Source organism: Budorcas taxicolor, chromosome 5, assembly GCF_023091745.1.
Source record: "Budorcas taxicolor isolate Tak-1 chromosome 5, Takin1.1, whole genome shotgun sequence".
NCBI classification, from domain to species: domain Eukaryota; kingdom Metazoa; phylum Chordata; class Mammalia; order Artiodactyla; family Bovidae; genus Budorcas; species Budorcas taxicolor.
Window position 1 is genome coordinate 91,894,469 of NC_068914.1, and position 18,404 is coordinate 91,912,872.

At 40.6% G+C, this 18,404-nt stretch overlaps 1 protein-coding gene across 1 annotated transcript in view; it reads left to right on the plus strand.

The window, feature by feature from the left end:
* The window catches only part of GRIP1 (glutamate receptor interacting protein 1), a 482,353-nt gene that overhangs the window by 392,388 nt on the left and 71,561 nt on the right, over positions 1-18,404 (plus strand). Inside the window, exons 14-16 of the mRNA XM_052639896.1 lie at positions 1,922-2,002; positions 13,959-14,028; positions 15,637-15,782. Coding sequence (XP_052495856.1) covers positions 1,922-2,002; positions 13,959-14,028; positions 15,637-15,782 — 297 coding nt within the window. The remainder of the gene's footprint in view (positions 1-1,921; positions 2,003-13,958; positions 14,029-15,636; positions 15,783-18,404) is intronic.

The following is an 18,404-nucleotide window of genomic DNA, read 5'->3' on the forward strand; positions in this document are numbered from 1 at the left end:
GCTCTACAGAGACTCCAAATGTGTTAAATATGTGATTAACAAATTGGACTCGGGCCTGAGGACCTTGTAGTTCTACCCACATCACAGCAGCTGTAGCTAATTGTGTGTGTGCAGGCTGGGGAGCCACCTTGGGGGCAGAATCAAGCAGAAAAAAAGTGACTTCACGGAGCCATCCCACAAACTTCCCCTAATGCTTATGTTTCCTTTGCTCCTGGCTAGCCCTTCCCACCTTTTTCTAAAACTTCCAGAAAGGATTATAGTCATTAGCTACTTAGTATGAATAGATACTATCTCTTCAGAGGCTATTTCCATTTTAACCTCATCTCTAACTGAAGGCTTCCCAGACTGTTGAAGGAATTTTAAGAATATATTTAAGAACAAATAGCGATTCTTTGCTTTTCAAAAATTAGTCAGTCCTAGTCAAATCACAGCTCTTTACAGGGTTGAGAGTCAAGTAGTACACAGTGCTTTCCTCTCTACTGCTAGGCTAGCTCACTTCTCTGTTGCTTGGCCAACATCTGAACCCACCTTCGCTCTGTTCCAGCACTCCCTATTCTCCTCCTCTTCTCTGAATCCGCCACATGATCCAGAAAGTAGGGTCATCTTTTGGTGCAGCTGGGACCTCTTGGGTCCCCCTGTTTCAACTCTGTGCTCAGCATTCAGTCCAGTTGGTTGTGGTCAAGACCATTCTGGTTGTAAGATATTTTGCATATCAATCCTACTACTGCGCCTTTAAGTGTTCTTTTTACCCATTGACCTTACAAATTAAGGTACCTGCCACCTCCTCCATGTCAACGGCCATCACAGCTAACTGAAGTCTTTCCCGAAATCTATTACTGCCAGCCATGAATGGAAAAACAGAAAACCTGCTGAATAATTGTTGTCGTTCAGTCACTAAGTCATGTCCAACTCTTTGCAGCCCCATAAACTGCAGCACATCAGGCTTCCCTGTCCTTCACTATCTCTCAGAGTTTGCTCAAACTCATGTCCATTGAGTCAGTGATACTATACAACTATCTCACCTTCTGTCACCCCCTTCTCCTCTTGCCCTCAATCTTTCCCAGGATCAAGGTCTTTTCCAACAAGTTGGCCATTCGCATCAGGCAACCAAAGTATTGGAGCTTCAGCTTTAGCGCCAGTCCTTCCAATGAATATTCAGGGTTGATTTCCTTTAGGACTGATTGACTGGTTTGATCTCCTTGCTGTCCAAGGGATTCTCAATAGTCTTCACCAACACCACAATTCGAAAGCATCAATTCTTCGGCGCTCCACCTTTTTTATGGTCCAGCTCTCACATCCGTGCATGAACTGCTAGAAAAACCACAGTTTTGACTATAGTGACCTTTGTCGCAAAGTGATGTCTCTGCTTTGTGATGTGCTGCCTAGGTTTGTCATGACTTTTCTTCCCAGGAGCAAGCGTGTCTTAATTTCATGGCTGCCGTCACTATCTGCAGTGATTTTGGAGCCCAGAGAATAAAATCTGCTCAATAATAAACTCTGGAGAAAATAAAGTTGGGGAAAAAAGAGATCCTTCAACTTTACTATACCTAAGAATTACCTGGAGAATATGTCTGAAATGTAGATTTCTAGTCTTTATCTTCAGCAATTCTGATTCCATAGATCTGGGATGTTTCAGAAATCTATATTTTTAACTTGCTTCCTAGGTAAATTTGATGAGATGCTATCCGAATCACGCTTAAGAGATACCAAACTCGATTATTACTGTGAATTACACACTGTTGCCTGTGGGTAGGATGTCTGTTCTTTACCAGAAGCTTAGTTTATCAGGATTTTACATCGGTTCTCACAGCTTTAACTACAGATGATGACGATACAAGTATTCCTGATGCCTTATCATTGATTGCGGCTCCATTCTTCCTCATCTTCTATAAACACCTTCTTTCTTGTTTTGAAATTACAGAGTCTGTCATCCCCAGTAGTGGAACATTTCACGTAAAGCTCCCTAAGAAACACAATGTGGAACTTGGAATAACCATAAGCTGTAAGTAGAAGTGACTTTTTTTTAAATTTAGAATTTTAAGGAGACATTAGAAAGTTGTCTTGTCAAATGGTTTACAGGTGTGGCCAGCATCTTAAGCATCATTGCCAAGTTTCACCTAATGATGCAAAAGTGTGGAGCCAGTCACTCACTCGCCAAAACTTAATAGCCGTGTGAATGGGGCAAGTTACTAGGTTTCTTCAGTCTTAGATTTCTTCCCCTGTTGAATGGAAATAAGGATATCTGCAAAATATCCTAATTTTGTAAATTATTCAAAGTATTAAATAAAATAACTTATTTATATACCTGATATAGCCCCTGGCAAACAGTAAGTACCCAATAATATGTGACTCACACACACCACATGAATAATTACATGAGCATATGAAGGCATAGAGGCTTTCTATATTTTAGTATATTGCAGATTGTTTTCACAATAATCTATTGAGACTGTCTTTCCATCTGTCCACTATGCATCTGTAATCCATTTGCAAGAATAAAATCATGTCGTTTTCTTCAGTAACTTCCTGAATTCCTCCATAGCACAAGGTGCCTGGGTAACCAAGCCAAAAAGAAAAGCAGAACATATAAATGTGTTTAATTCCCTCTTTTTCTCAGACTCTAGATTTATAACTGCTTTGGTAAAACAACTTCAAAAATTTCAGCCCCACTGGAATTCTATAGAATGGAAATTGAGGTTTCTGTGCTTTTAATATCCATAAGCTAAGTCCATCCATAAATGCTCCAAGAAAATGAAGGGAATGATTAAGTCATGAAGACCAAAGGAGACTTAGAAGCAACATATGTGACCAAGGGGTGTCCGCACCGGAGAGCGTGATGAGGCTCAATAAAGGCACCTCACTGTGCTCTGTCAGATAGCGTTTACATCAGTGGCTCAGGCAAAAACAAAGAGCTCTCAAATGGCCGCATGAAATGGGATCTGTCCAAGTCAATGCTAACAGTATAAATTTAACACTGAAAAGGAAGCCTTCTTAATAAGTGATAAATCACACATACCTAATGCATGCAGCACCAGAAATAGCGCTACTGTAATACGGAATCAATGTTAAGACCAGTAAGCCATATATATGGGGGCCTATATCTCCCCCAGTGCCCTTAAATGGAGAGAAAAGGAGGACTGATGTATGTGGTGTGTCTCTGTAGCATAAGCAGAAAGATGAAAGAGGATTTTGGAGACTCCAGACCTGTTCTAGGTGCCGCTAAAGTCATTTGTGCTTTTCCTTGGGTCACTAACCCCTCAGTTTATTCATTATGAAGCAAAGATGGTGTGCCATTGTTCTGTCAACAGCTGTGCTTGCTGAGATTGAGACAGAGTTCATCAGAACTTACTACTCTAAAAATACCTGGGGCTGTGGGTGGCTTCTGCAACCCACATGTAACTTTAACCCTGCTCTCATTTACTGTGTTTATTCCATTCCATTCATTCAGTCCATCTAATTAGCCATGAAAGTGGTACTCCTGGGAGCTGGGCGGTGCATAGCTTGCTGGCTGCATGCTGAGGCCCTGCCTTCACCACGGTCTTTCCTCCCCTCCGTCATTCAGCAAAGACACTGAGTGCTGAGGCCCAGGCTGTTTCGAGTCTTAGAAGTGCTCACTACTGGTGCACATACAGAAGACACCTACTCCTCGGAAGCTTCTGTTACCGCATGTTTTGACACACTGTATTTTACTCTCAATTTTACTTAAGAGAATGGTCTTTTTTAATGCAATAGATTTATTCTTTTTCTGAAGAGCAACTTTATTTTTCTTTTCCATTATGGTTTATCACAGGGTATTGAATATAGTGTCCAGTGCTATACAGCAGTGCCTTGTTGTTTATCCATTCTGTATGTAATAGTCTGCACCTGCTAATCCCAAACTCCCCATCCACCCCTCCCCCAGCCCCCACTGCCCTTGGCAAGCACAAGTATGTTCTCCACATCTTTGAGTCTCTTTCATTGATAGGTTCATTTGTGTCATATTTTAGATTCTACACATGAGAGATATCATGTGGTATTTGCTTTCTCTTTCTGACTTACTGCACTTAATATGATAATGTCTAGGTCCATCCATGTAGCTGCAGATGGCATTATTTTATTCTTATTTATGGTTGAGTAATATTCATGGGCAGGGGAGCCGGGTAGGCTGCAGTCCATGGGGTCACAAAGAGTCGGACACAACTGAGCGACTTCACTTTCACTTTTCACTTTCCTGCACTGGAGAAGGAAATGGCAACCCACTCCAGTGTTCTTGCCTGGAGAATCCCAGGGATGGGGGAGCCCAGTGGGCTGCCGTCTATGGGGTCGCACAGAGTCAGACACAACCCAAGCGACTTAGCAGCAGCAGCAATATCCCATTGTGTATATATACCACATCCTCTTTATCCATTCATCCATCAATGGTCATTGAGGTTGTTACCATGTCTTGGTTATTGTAAATAGTGCTGCTATGAACATAGGGATGTATCTTTTCAAATTAGAGTTTTGCCCAGATACATGCCCAGGAGTAGGACTGCAGGATCATGTGGCAACTTACAATAGATTTATTCTTAAAAATTAATATACATAAAAATATAATTTAACTATAAAGGAGAGTATCCCTTTAAAAACTAATCCTGTGATAAATTCTTTTTTTAAGTCAGTATTTTTCACGTTCAGTTTGTTTCAGGTGTGGCCATGTACACACAACTACAAAATATTTTTTCAACATAGAGAATCATATAAAATTATACTTTATGATGATGTTATATATGTACTAATTATTACTTCTTCTAAAACTGGTTTTAATACCAGTCATGAAAAAAAACCCAAAACCCACACAAGAACTTCCTGAATTTTAGCAGCTGTGAGCTAAAGCTATTCACGGTGAACAGTGGTGAACTCAAGCTATTCATGGAAGCTGAAGTCCTGTGCTGTTCCTGGATGGAGAAATGATACATAAGTTTGTCGCACATGCCTATCAGCCCTTCCAGAGCTCCAGCTCCATTTACGCAACTAATCATCACCATCCTGAGTTTGTGTCTTCCTGTAGAAAATACTCAGATTTTGCCAGTTGAGAAAGCAGAATTTGCTAAAGGAAAAAAACGGGATCCATTTCCTTGTTATGGAATAGCCAATTCCTGAGGGTCTAGCACAGTTCCTGGCACACACAAGGGGCTTGTTTAACTCCTGTCTTTGTTGAGGGGGTGAATGAGGAGTCTGTCTGGACACAGTGTTGTTCTAACCCATGTGCACTCCAGGACATGAGCCTCTGAGGGAGCTGAGGAATGCAGACATATATGCCGAGGCTACTGCATGAACTGAAGAAGCGAGAATGTAGAAAATGACGACTAGCAAGGACTCAGAGCCCCAAGTGCCCCACTTTCCAGCCCTCTTGACCTCTCTGTACTGAGTTTCTTTGTCTATAACAGGGAGTACTCGGTACATTCTCTGTAGCATTATTGTGAAGATTAAATAAGTTGCTACATGTAAGGTACCCAGAATACATTGTGAACCATAATGAATGTTACTTATTATAATAATCGATATTTCTTTTCCTCATAGAACCTCATGAAATATTTTAAACAAATCACTAACTCACAAATTTTAGTGCCGATCATAATTATCCTACCTGAATAGGAAATCAAAGGACCCTCCTGTCATACAGTTACGTAGGCATGGTAGGAAAACTAAGGCACTACAGGGGTTCATGGGTGTTTCTCACTATCTCTATACAAAGTCCTCTTTCTGTATCTGCATCTTGTGAGAGCTCTGAGTAGTGGGAAGCAGGCCTCCCTCTTGGGAGACATGCCTTCAGACCCTTCTCACTTGGCTTAAGGCTCACTCTTCATACCTAATTGACTGAGAAATGAGTCCCTCTGAGTTTGGATATGGTGAGCAGTTTTAGACTAATTTTCTTAAGTTCCTGATGAGACATTCATAGCACATTAGCATCAGGCATTACTTTTATTGATGTTATTGCTATAATATGGAGTCATTTATAATGGCAAATAAAGCAGAACAGCTTAGCAGAAGGGTGCAGTTTGGGACCCAAAGCAGCATCCCGAAGCTCTGACACCTCAGCCAATCAGAAACCAGAGCCCATACCTTTCAACACAGCTCACCTGCCCTTCAAGTCAGAGATCTCTGATTGTCTCTGCCACGTCTGATTGTCAGTAAAGACCTTTTGGTATGGATGTTTTCTTTTGAGGTTTTATTACAGAAGAGTTTTATCTGCTTTGGACCAGGCATGGCAGTAAATAGTTTATGTGTGTTTTCTCATTTCATCCTGAAAGTGGCCTTATAACATCTGTGCCCATTTTACAAGGAGGAAAGTAAGACTCAGCCGGATAACCTGTCCAAAGACCCAGAGCTAATAAAAGGCCAAACAGGGATTTAAACCCTTTCTGTTTGACTTCACGTTGGCTGTGCTGTCAGACTACCACTCATCCCTGTCGCCCTCTGATTGATGAATCTTCCTGGATCCTAAATCACAAAAGCAAAAGACAGCATTTGGGGAGCACAGTTAATTTGTCAACTTTCCTTTTTAGTTGACTGGACTGTTTGTAGGAGCAAAGGCTTGCCTTATTTTTTGTAAAATCACAAAGCAGCCTTTCTAACAAGCACAATAAATCTGTCATTTTTGCCTTAAATTTCAAATGTATTTAGAAGAGAAAGTTCATGTTTTTTGGCCAATTTTGCTAAAAACTCTCCTCACTGCTCCATCTCAAATCAAATAACTTGTTTTACTTGTTAGGTAGTATATATTTTAATGTATTTGCATATATGATTATAATGAAACTAAAACTGAATGATTGTGTGAGTATGTGTGTGTGTGTGATTACATCTCCAGTGTAGTTTGGACAGTTTATCAGGCCGTTTGAGCAAAGTCCTTTGACTAGCAGAGTAAGTCCCATGAATGACTAGACATTATAGAATGCTCTTGGAATGATTCACATTTAATTAGCTTCAGACTTCAAGATATTTCACCTATCTTCAGATACAGAAAAAGTATTTTTTTAATTAATTAATTTATTTTTTAATTTTAAAATCTTTAATTCTTACATGTGTTCCCAAACATGAACCCCCCCTCCCACCTCCCTCCCCATAACATCTCTGTGGGTCATCCCCATGCACCAGCCCCAAGCATGCTGTATCCTGCGTCAGACATAGACTAGCGATTCAATTCTTACATGATAGTATACATGATAGAATGCCATTCAAAAGATAGGAACTATCATTTTCTACCTCTTCCAACAACTGTTTGAGAAGAAAAGAAGCCACAGTCACTGTAAAAACCAGTTTCTTTCTGACAGTGACAGACAACCAGTGATTTTAAAACTTGAGGAGTCAATAGATGAGAGCTTGACCACATGCATTTAGCCGTGTTCCTACCCCATATCTTCATTTTAAAATGGCACTGTAAGCTTTTTCAAGAGGCAAAAACCCATAAGGTGGAAAGGAAATGAAAAATAGATAACAACAACCGAATTTGAAAGTGGCAAAGAAGATGGAAAAAGATTAAAGAAGCAGAAGGAAAAGCTGACAATGCACCTGATTTGCGTTCTGAACTCCCAACAAGTCTGAGTGGTGGAATCAGGATGGGAGAGCTAAGAAGACAAGGGGACTGACTGAACCTCTGTCAAGAATCAGTGAGTCCCAGGACCTCCCTGGTGGTCCAGTGGTTAAGACGTCTCCTTCCAGTGCAAAGGGTGCGGGTCGAATCCCTGGTCAGGGAGCTAAGATTCCACATGCCTTGCAGCCAAAAAACCAAAGCATAAAACAGAAACCGTATGGTAACAAATTCAATAAAGACTTTTAAAATGGTCCACATCAAAAAAAAAAAAGTCTTAAAAAATGAAAAGAATGAATGAGTCCCTTAGATGCCTTCCCCGACTCAGAACCACCAACCATCCCTCCCATTCCTGGCAAGCCCAGTTTTATCCTCTTGAAAACGTGAACGGGAGGGTCTCTGGATGGGGAGGCATAGCTGAGTGTCCCAGTCCTGCTCTGAAAGCAGAGATCCAGTGAAACACTGAATGCGGAGGCTGCTATTCTTCTCCCTGAAGCTCTAAGAAGCCAGGTAGCCAGGCTTAATCCCCTCTGAGCAGAAGGAAGAACCAAGGCCATCTGACCCAAAGAGACAATCTGGCCAGGACTCTAGAGTGACTACCGTTACTCCAGGAGCCCCACTCTGGAGCAGCAGGCTTTCAAACAGCCACTGTGCAGGGCCATCTGTAATGTGAGCAGACAGCTAAGAAAAACAAACACTTGGAAGAAAGAATCTAAGATGCAAGACCATCACCAAAAACAAAGAGAAAACACAGAAACAGCACATGCAAGAAGAAGAAAACTTTAAAAAAGAAAACAAAAAAACACTCATTAACATCATCTGTATCCATGGATGGGGGGCACTGAATACTGTTAATCAGTAGCCACTAGACAGGGAACAAACAGCTCTTAAAAAGTAAGAATATGGCAGAGATAAAGAAGTTCAACAGAAATATTGGATAATAATGTTGAAGATTTCTAGAAATTAGGACGAAACGACAAATAATGAAGACTAGAGACAGGAAAATTATACAAAATGAGCCCAAATAACACAATATCCAAATAATGGGCATTACGAAAAGAAAGAGGAGACAAAAGTACAAGGATATACTGTCAGAGACTACCCTGGCGGCCTAGTGGTTCAGATTCTGCACTTCCACTGTAGGGAGTATAGGTTTGACCCCTGGTCAGGGAGCTAAGATACCATATACCCAGTGATGTGGCCAAAAATTGAAGGGAAAAAAAAGGAAATATTATCATAAGTTTTCTAGAATTGGTGGATACAAGTTTCCAAAAAGATGGATGAAAACAGACCCACACCAAGGCATGTCATCATAAGATTTGAAAACTCTGGGAGAGAAAGACAATCCTACAGGCTTCCAGGGTCAGGGGTTGGGGCGGGGGGGGGGGGGGATGTTTTCGCACAGTGTATCAGAACACAATAAATAAAGAGATGGGAATACCAGACCACCTTACCTGCCTCCTGGGAAACCTGTATGTAGGTCAAGAAGTAACAGTTAGAACTGGACATGGAACAATGGAGTGGTTCCAAACTTGGAAAGGAATACGTCAAAGCTGTATATTGTCACTCTGCTTATTTAACTTATATGCAGAGTACATCATGAGAAACGCAGGGCTGGAAGAAGCACAAGCTGGAATCAAGATTGCCGGGAGAAATACCAATAACCTCAGATATGCAGATGACACCACCCTTATGGCAGAAAGTGAAGAAGAACTAAAGAGCCTCTTGATGAAAGTGAAAGTGGAGAGTGAAAAATTTGGCTTAAAGCTCAACATTCAGAAAACGAAGATCATGGCATCCAACCCCATGATTTCATGGCAAATAGATGGGGAAACAGTGGAAACAGTGGCTGACTTTGTTTTTCTGGGTTCCCAAATCACTGCAGATGGTGATTGCAGCCATGAAATTAAAAGACGCTTACTGCTTGGAAGGAAAGTTATGACCAACCTAGATAGCATATTGAAAAGCAGAGACATTACTTTGTCAGCAAAGGTCTGTCTAGTCAAGGCTGTGGTTTTTCCAGTGGTCATGTATGGATGTGAGAGTTGGACTATAAAGAAAGCTGAGCACCGAAGAATCAATGCTTTTGAACTGTGGTGTTGGAGAAGACTCTTGAGAGTCCCCTGGACTACAAGGAGATCCAACCAGTCCATCCTAAAGGAAATCAGTCCTGGGTTTTCATTGGAAGGACTGATGCTGAAGCTGAAACTCCAATACTTTGGCCACCTCATGCAAAGAGCTGACTCATTTGAAAAGACCCTGATGCTGGGAAAGATTGAGGGCAGGAGGAGAAGGGGCTGACAGAAGATGAGATGGCTGGATGGCATCACTGACTCAATGGACATGGGTTTGGGTGAACTCTGGGAGTTGGTGATGGACAGGGAGGCCTGGCATGCTGCAGTTCATAGGGTCGCAAAGAGTCGGACACGACTGAGCGACTGAACTGAACTGATGGTTTTTCCAGTAGTTATGTAGGGACGTGAGAGCTGGACAGTAATAAAGGTTGAGCACACTCTGGGAGATAATGAAGGACAGGAAAGCCTGGTGCTCAGCCTCTTTTATTGTCCAGCCTGGCGTGCTTCAGTCCATGGGTTACAAAGAGTTGGACACAACTGAGCGACTGAACAACAACAACCAAAATGACAGCAGGCCTCTCAACCCATAGCAATTCTGGAATCTAGAAACCAATGGAAGAGCGCCTTCAAAGTTCTGCAGAAAAGGAATTTATAGCCTAGAATTCACCATCTAGCAAATTTGAAAGTAAAGCAAAGACAACTATGAAGGATTCAAAATACTCTCCTCCCATGCGCTCTTCCTCGGGAAGCTATTAGAGAATGCGTTGTTGTTGTTTAGTCCCTAAGCCATGTCTGACTGTTCCGTGACCCCGTGGACTGTAGCCCTCCGGGCTCCTCTGTGTACCAATCACCAAAAGAGTAAAGCCAGAAGGTGGGAGAATTGGATTCAGGAGGCAAGGGCTTCAAGGATGCAAGAGAGAAGTGTTAAAAGATAAAATAAGGCATATTAAAATTTTTTAAGTCTATTTGAGCAAAAACTTGATTCATATCTTACAGTGTCAAACCAGAAGTAGTTAGAAATGCTTTCCGAACAGGAGTCGGAGATAGACATATACAGGAAGAATGGAGGCAAAGAAAGGAAATGATTTGATCGGCTATAAAACCTAGTTGGCTGCTTGTGACTGGTTGTCCTTAGTATTTTGATTCATAACCTTGTAAAAGCTTAGATTTTGGTTGGCTTCCATGGGCCAAGAAAGACAGATGAGATTGTTGGATGGTGTCACTGACTCAATGGACATGAGTTTGAGCAAGTTCTGGGAGTTGGTGATGGACAGGGAAGCTTGGCATGCTGCAGTCCATGGGATCACAAAGAGTTGGACACAACTGAGGGACTGAACTGAACTGATACGATATCACTTTCTGTGCCGTGCTAAGTCGCTTCAGTCATGTCCGACTCTGTGTGACCTTATGAACTGTACCCCGCCAGGCTCCTCTGTCCATGGGATTCTCCAGGCAAGAATACTGGAATTGATTGCCATTCCCTTCTCCAGGGAACCTTCCCCACCCAGGGATCGAACCAGCATGTCTTAAGCCTAACCCACTTTGGCAGGCAGGTTCTTTAACACTAGTGCCACCTGGAAAGCCCAATATCACTTTATATATAGAATCTAGAGTATGATACAAATGAACCTATTATGAAACAGAAACAGACTCATGGACATAGAGAACAGACTGGTCGTTGCTGAGTGAGGAGAGGGCTGGGGAAGGGATGGAATGGGAGGTTGGGGTTAGCAGATGTAAGCTTTCATATATAGGATGAATAAACTAGGTCCTACTGTATAGCCCAGGGAACAATATTCAACAACCTGTGATAAGCCATATGGAAAGGAATATTAAGAAAAAATGTGCATATATGTATAACTGAATCACTTTGCTGTATAGCAGAAATTAATACAACATTGTAAATCAACTGTACTTCAATAAAAGTTTTTAAAAAGGAAAAACATGGTGCTAGGGTGTGCAAACCATGGCTGAGCCCTCAAAGCCCAAATCCATGGCCACCTTTAAACGGGCACAGTAAGCACGGGAGTGACAGTGTCAAGGGCTCTTACAGATTTGGACCCACTTCTGGGTTCAGTTTCATCACTCCAGTGGCCATCCACTCTGATGAACCTTTCAAACCTCAAGTTGGAACTTGATTAAAAGAGAAACAGAAGAAGGTAGTAAACATGAAATGGCCGCCATACATGCTGGTGCTGCTAAGTTGCTTCAGTCGTGCTCGACTCTGTGTGACCCCAGAGACAGCAGCCCACCAGGCTCCGCCGTCCCTGGGATTCTCTAGGCAAGAACACTGGAGTGGGTTGCCATTTCCTTCTCCAGTGCATGAAAGTAAAAAGTGAAAGTGAAGTCGCTCAGTCGTGTCTGACTCCTAGCGACCCCATGGACTGCAGCCTGCCAGGCTCCTCCTTCCATGGGATTTTCCAGGCAAGAGTACTGGAGGGGGTGCCATTGCCTTCTCCAATGTCTGTAGATCATTTGAAGTTTCAAACCTCTCTGCAAAGCTATGTGGGTTTGTCCAGAGGTCAGTGTTATTTTCCTCTGTTAGAACGATGACAGAGATGAGTTTGATGTATGTTGTTGCCTATACTATTGTTTTGTTTTAGCCCATTTCAATGGACCATGAGTTTTTTAAAAAACCAAAGGAAATATCAGATGCTCTTTGATGGTCACTAAAGCTTGGGAAAATACTGTATAAATTCATTGGCAGATGGTAGGAAAGCTGTATTTACTGGTCAAAGTTTTTGTTTTTGTGCTCTATGCCCAGAACAATTTGCTGTTCTGAAATATAACATGAGTAAAACTGCTGAGTGTTTATATTTCTCTGGTGAAATTATAGCAAATCGTTGAGTAGAGGTTTAAATCATGAATTAATTATAGTGAACAGAATGTTTTGCATTCTTTGCTAGAAGCTAAGAATAATGATTGGATGAAGTCCCATTAACATTTACTGTGGACTAACTCAGACAGTGGGTAAGGTATTGGTATATGTGTTTGCTTTTTCTTGCAATGATGTGTTGAGATATTAAACCATCTGTTCTTGTGCATAAATGTTTTCCTGGGACTCATATGGGATTATGGGATATAATATGGTTCTATGATTATTATGGGGTGATCAGACTGTTTATAATAAAATCTTACTTTAGGGGCCTTTTAATGATCCTTAAAAGGAAATCACTCCAGGCTTCACTGTTGGCAAAACATCTCCTCTTGGAGGCATATTGTTGTTTACAAATGTTTGTATGGTTCATTTTAATCATCGAATTCCTAAATTAAATGTAAATTTTCTAGGTCAAGATGATACTTTTGTTCTTACATGTACTATAATTCATTTTGAGGATTAATTCTAAGACTAATTCCTAATTACTTTCATTATTATTATTTCATTATCACCAAATGGAAATATTCATAGGAAAGGTTATAAGCCCATAACTGACCCCATGCAGAATAATAGTTTTAAACTCAATAAAAGTACATGTTTAGACTATGAATGTATATAAAAATATGTAGAATCAGTTCACATTTCTGAACATTTTCGGAGCACTCTAGGTATAAATTTGGGAACAAAACTTTAGGATTTACAGTCTGTCTAGCAGAAGATTTCCTTCTGGGGAAAAAAAAAAATTTACATCAGTGATTCTCACCCACGTTCCACACAGTACACTTGAGTAGTATGACAGGGTCCCATAAAAGAGTGGCATCTCCTCACTGGTGAGGAGTGAAAAAAGTGGTGGGAGAAGGGATTACATGTAAGTATCATCAAGCTGCTGCTGCTGCTAAGTCACTTCAGTCGTGTCCGACTCTGTGTGACCCCATGGACGGCAGCCCACCAGGCTCCCCCATCCCTGGGATTCTCCAAGCAAGAACACTGGAGTGGGTTGCCATTTCCTTCTCCAGTGCATGACAGTGAAAAGTGAAAGGGAAGTCGCTCAGTTGTGTCCGACTCTTCGCGACCCCATGGACTGCAGCCCACCAGGCTCCCCTGTCCATGGGGAGCCCCTAATTGCTTTTAATACTGTACTGTTGGACTCTTCACTCTTCACTCTGCTGAGAATCACAGAATGAAATGGATTTAATCCTGATGGACAGCTTTTCACTTGCTTTCTCCAGTTGCAAATTTAAAATAACTTTGCTTGCATTTTCAAGTTTCTAAGTACTTTAACACAAACATATTTTTATAGAAGGGATAATGTGCACATTTTAAAATTCATTTACTGATTTTCTTTGCTTTGCATACAAATTGAGCTTGCACTAACGGTTGCTATAAAATGAGACTTGTACAGTAATGGGTGAATCATGAATATAAAGGTGTGACTGTTCTATCCTCATTATTACAGCACCATCCAGTAGAAAACCAGGAGACCCCCTGGTTATATCAGATATCAAGAAAGGCAGTGTGGCACACAGGTAAGAAAGATGGATTTACTGGTTCATCCCAGGGTATTTCTTAATTACAGCAGGAATGACTTCTTCCACACAAGGGACAACCTTGTTAATGGGCCATGGTATTCTCAGTATTTTCCAGGCAGCCACAACTAATTGATCATATTTGACATCCCTAATGTCAATGGCATGTAGAGCTTTTCCTCAATGTCACTTTATTTTTGCACCTAGTGCAGATAACCATCACCTAAAGATGCTTTTTAGGGTCTTTCATGAGTCCAACATAGACATCCTTCACTGATCATCTTCCACCCTTCACTTTTCCAGCTAAAAAAAATGAAAGTGGCCCCAATTATGAGAGTCACCTCAATGCAAATAATAGATTTGGGGGAGAGTTTTACTAGATCCTATAACGTCCTCCCTAGTCAAGCCAATATCCTCCATTGAGCCTCAAACAATGTGTATGTCTCCTATTTGATCCATTGACCTTGAAAATCAAGGACTCTCAAACTTGCAGTTTCACAGATCAAAATATTTTTAATTGATTAGAAATATTGATGTAAGACTATTAACTTTCTTTTTGTTTTTCAGTGAAGGATTTTACAATCTATTGTTACAGTCATTTCATTAGAGGAAAATTTTAGTACTCAAAAAGTAGGAAGGGCATTACTTTAGGTATATAGGTATAGGTTCAGATACTGTGATAAGGAAACTCATAAATAGTTTGTTTCTCATACAGCAGTTGGCAGGTAGGCAGGCAACACAGGGCTGGAGAAGCACGTCTGCCTGTCCTTTCCAGCTTCCTCTGGTTGTTGTGATTTTCCAACCCTAGAGGGGAGGAGGGGTAGTGCCCAGAGAGTCTGGCATGTGCATCTTTAGGGGATGACCCAGAAGAAGGAAAGGATGAATGGAGACTAGGAAGCAGTTAGCAATCAGAATCATAGATATAATGCATAAAGGATGGTTCTTAAACATAACTTTCCTTACAAATATGTGTGCATATACATATAGAAGCACCTATAAGCAAATATACCTTCTCATTGTTTTTTCTTATCTCATGATGGCCTTAAAAACTTTCAAGACCTGCAGCAGTCCCTAACCAGTATGAGACCCCCTGGCCATTTTCCAGTTCACCTTTTCTCCCCACTGCAGCCACAGTGAGTTCCCTGGTGCAGGTGGAAATGCGGAGACACCAAAACCCTGACCTCCCCTAAGTCCATGCCACCTGATTCCCCTCACTCCCTCTACCCTTTCCTATATCTGAACTGCCAAGGACCAAAGGTGGTGCAACAACACAAAGAAGCATAAGGACACCTGGGCTGTGTAAACCCAGGCTCATTACACACCTTCCTGGGAACCTCAGAATTCCTGAGTGACACTTAAATGGTTGTCCTGATCTAATTAAAGAAAGTAAATAAAAATGTTTCTTAATAATCTGCAATTGAATGTCACAGCAGCCATCCAAAATAAGACTGCAGAAAGGGGATATATCAATAAAATGCATTTTTTCGAAGTTGAAGAATCATATTTCCCCTAAAGACTACCATAATGCTACTTTATGTTGAATGCCTTTTAAATAACCTAGTTAAGTCTTCATCATTAAGCATGCATTTGCTATGCCTTTACTAACAGAACAGGAACCTTGGAACTTGGGGATAAGTTACTCGCCATAGATAACATCCGACTGGACAACTGTTCCATGGAAGATGCAGTTCAGATCCTCCAGCAGTGTGAAGACCTGGTGAAGCTCAAAATCCGCAAAGATGAAGATAATTCAGGTATTGATCACCGCCGCAGTTAAGACTGATCGCTCTAACTGCCCATCTGTCACCAAAGATATTAGATCTTGGTGTTTTACATACAACAGCTGGCTAGTGACATTGCAGCAGTGTTTTCTATAGTTAAGAGGGTCTTTAAATTGGGCGTTAAGAGTGTAGTTTGAATTTTAAATAATAGGGTTTTTAATGATATAATTAAGATATTTACATTATGTAAATGTTACAGCTGTATTAAAATAATTTTTAAAGATGAAAAGTAAATCATCACCCGATACCACCCTGATAGAATAGAAGTAGTCATTTGCTAGTTGATGTAATATTACATAATAATAACTTCAGCGCATGTTCTGTTTTTTATGTAGCTATATATACATGGTACCACTTTACGAATCCTTAACAGCTATTATTTTAATTTACTGCCCATAATTTATTTACCTTTCTTTTCTTCTCACTTAGATTGCTCCCATTTGTTTCATTACCGTAGGTGGCACAATAATGGATGTTTTCATGTGTAGATATCTTTATTCAACTTTTCTTCTTTTGAATTATTTCTTTAGGAAATATTCCTAAATAGTAGGATGGCTGAGTCAAAATAAAAAGGGAATTTTTATGATTCCTGAAGAGTCTTGTGCCATGTTGCTTTCTTAAAGGGCTATATCCATGTTAGTGCTTCCAGTAATGTGTGAATACAGAGGTGCAGTGCTTCTCAAACTTGAGAAGGCCTCAGATCACCTGAAGACCTTGTTAAAACGCAGTCCCTGAGCGCTAACCCCAGGTGGGGACTGAGACTATCATTTCTAGCAAACTTCATTTTGATGCTGCTGTGGCCAAGACTCAGTAATCTGAGTAGCCCCCTGCAGATGTCCTTTTATCTGATTTGGATAAGAACCCAAGCTAATCAAAACAAGAGTCAACTAACATGGGGATTTCTGAAAAGTGACATATATCTATAACATAAACATTTGATTTAAAAATGTACCAATCTTATGGGTGAAGCCAACACTTTCTGCTGACTATAGTTATAAATCTTTCAACTTGTTTACCTAAGTCATACCTACAATACACAGTTTAAGATTTCTAGGTTTGGAGGGGGGGTTGTGTTATTTTGCTTTAATACAGTGAGAATTTAAAGAACTTAAAGCAATCTGAATGCTTACTCCAACTAGATTTTTATCTCCCTAATGTTTTCAAGTTTTCCCTCTATTTAATTATTATTTTGCCTAATAATCCCCCTTATTGAATCTTTCCAAAGCATTTGACTTTTTCATAGTTCCAATATACTCATATTTTATAGGTTATATAAGATTTATCAAATTATACAGTTAAAATAACAAGTGAAACTGGCAGAAACAGGCTTGGGAATAAACCTAATTGACTCTAAATGTTAAGCTTTTGACTCAGTTGTATACATATATGGCTCAGATGGTAAAGTGTCTGCCTACAATGCGGAAGACCCAGGTTCGATCTTCCCGGGTGGAGAAAATCCTCTGGAGAAGGAAATGGCAACCCACTCCAGTACTCTTGCGTGGAAAATCCCATGGGAGAAGCCTGGGGTCGCAAAGAGTCGGACACGACTGAGCGACTTCACTTCATTTCACTTTGATTCAATTGGTAGCAGAAACAGAGGTACATGGGGTGCTATTGATACAAAGGGAAACATTATTCTGAATCATTAAATGGCATTGGTCGGTATATTTTACAAAGAGGATGGAGAGTCACAATGAATGCAGTAAATTGGTTAAAGGGAGATGGTTAAGAGAGTTTCTACTGAATAATTTCATCCCAACCAATAACGAGCAGTTGTCAATGTCCTGCAATCTCCTGGAATCTAATTCTCTAGATCCAGAGTTCACGGTCACGTCAGGCCATGTGTTTGTGATTACTATTTAGAGCCAAAACAAGTTGGTAGTTACATCCATCAGTACCACTGGTAAGGATAATTATATCCAAATATATTTTATAATGAACCTTTAAAAAGATGCACGGATTTCTTCTAGTTATTTCACAAGCAATTGATTTTCCTCACCACCATTTGCATTTCTTTCCTAACAAGCATACCTCAATGGTACTTTTGGGGGAGGATTTGTTTTAAAAGAAGGATAAAGCCTTCAGCATCAGGCTGGGTTCTGTCCTAGCAAAGAGGCAAAACCCTGTGGAGAAACCCATTTCGCATGATTTGCCAAGCTAAGCAGATCTTAGCTACGTTCCTTGCAGAAGCCAAGCCAAAGATGAATATGTATGATGTTTGTGGCTGGCAGTGTTCCCAGTTCCAAAGCCAGGCAGTGCAGACACGCTGAGAAGTTTCAGAGACAGCTGAGCACTTGGAGATCCGCATCTTACTTCAGTTGCTTCTTTCCTTTGGCTCATTTTCCCCCCTTTTAGCTCTTTCCCCCTACAATCCTTATGCCTAATACTATGGTAAGGATCATGCTTGTTAGGTACTTTTTAAAAATTTATAAGTGTTTTCAATTTTTTAAATCTTAAAATCTTTCATTGAAAACCATTCATCTAACCAAAATAAGACTGTAAATATAGGTGTTAAGAGATACTTACCCAAACCAGATTTTCTCAAGTCAGCATACTGAAACCTATACTCACATTTTTATAACAGACCACTAACTG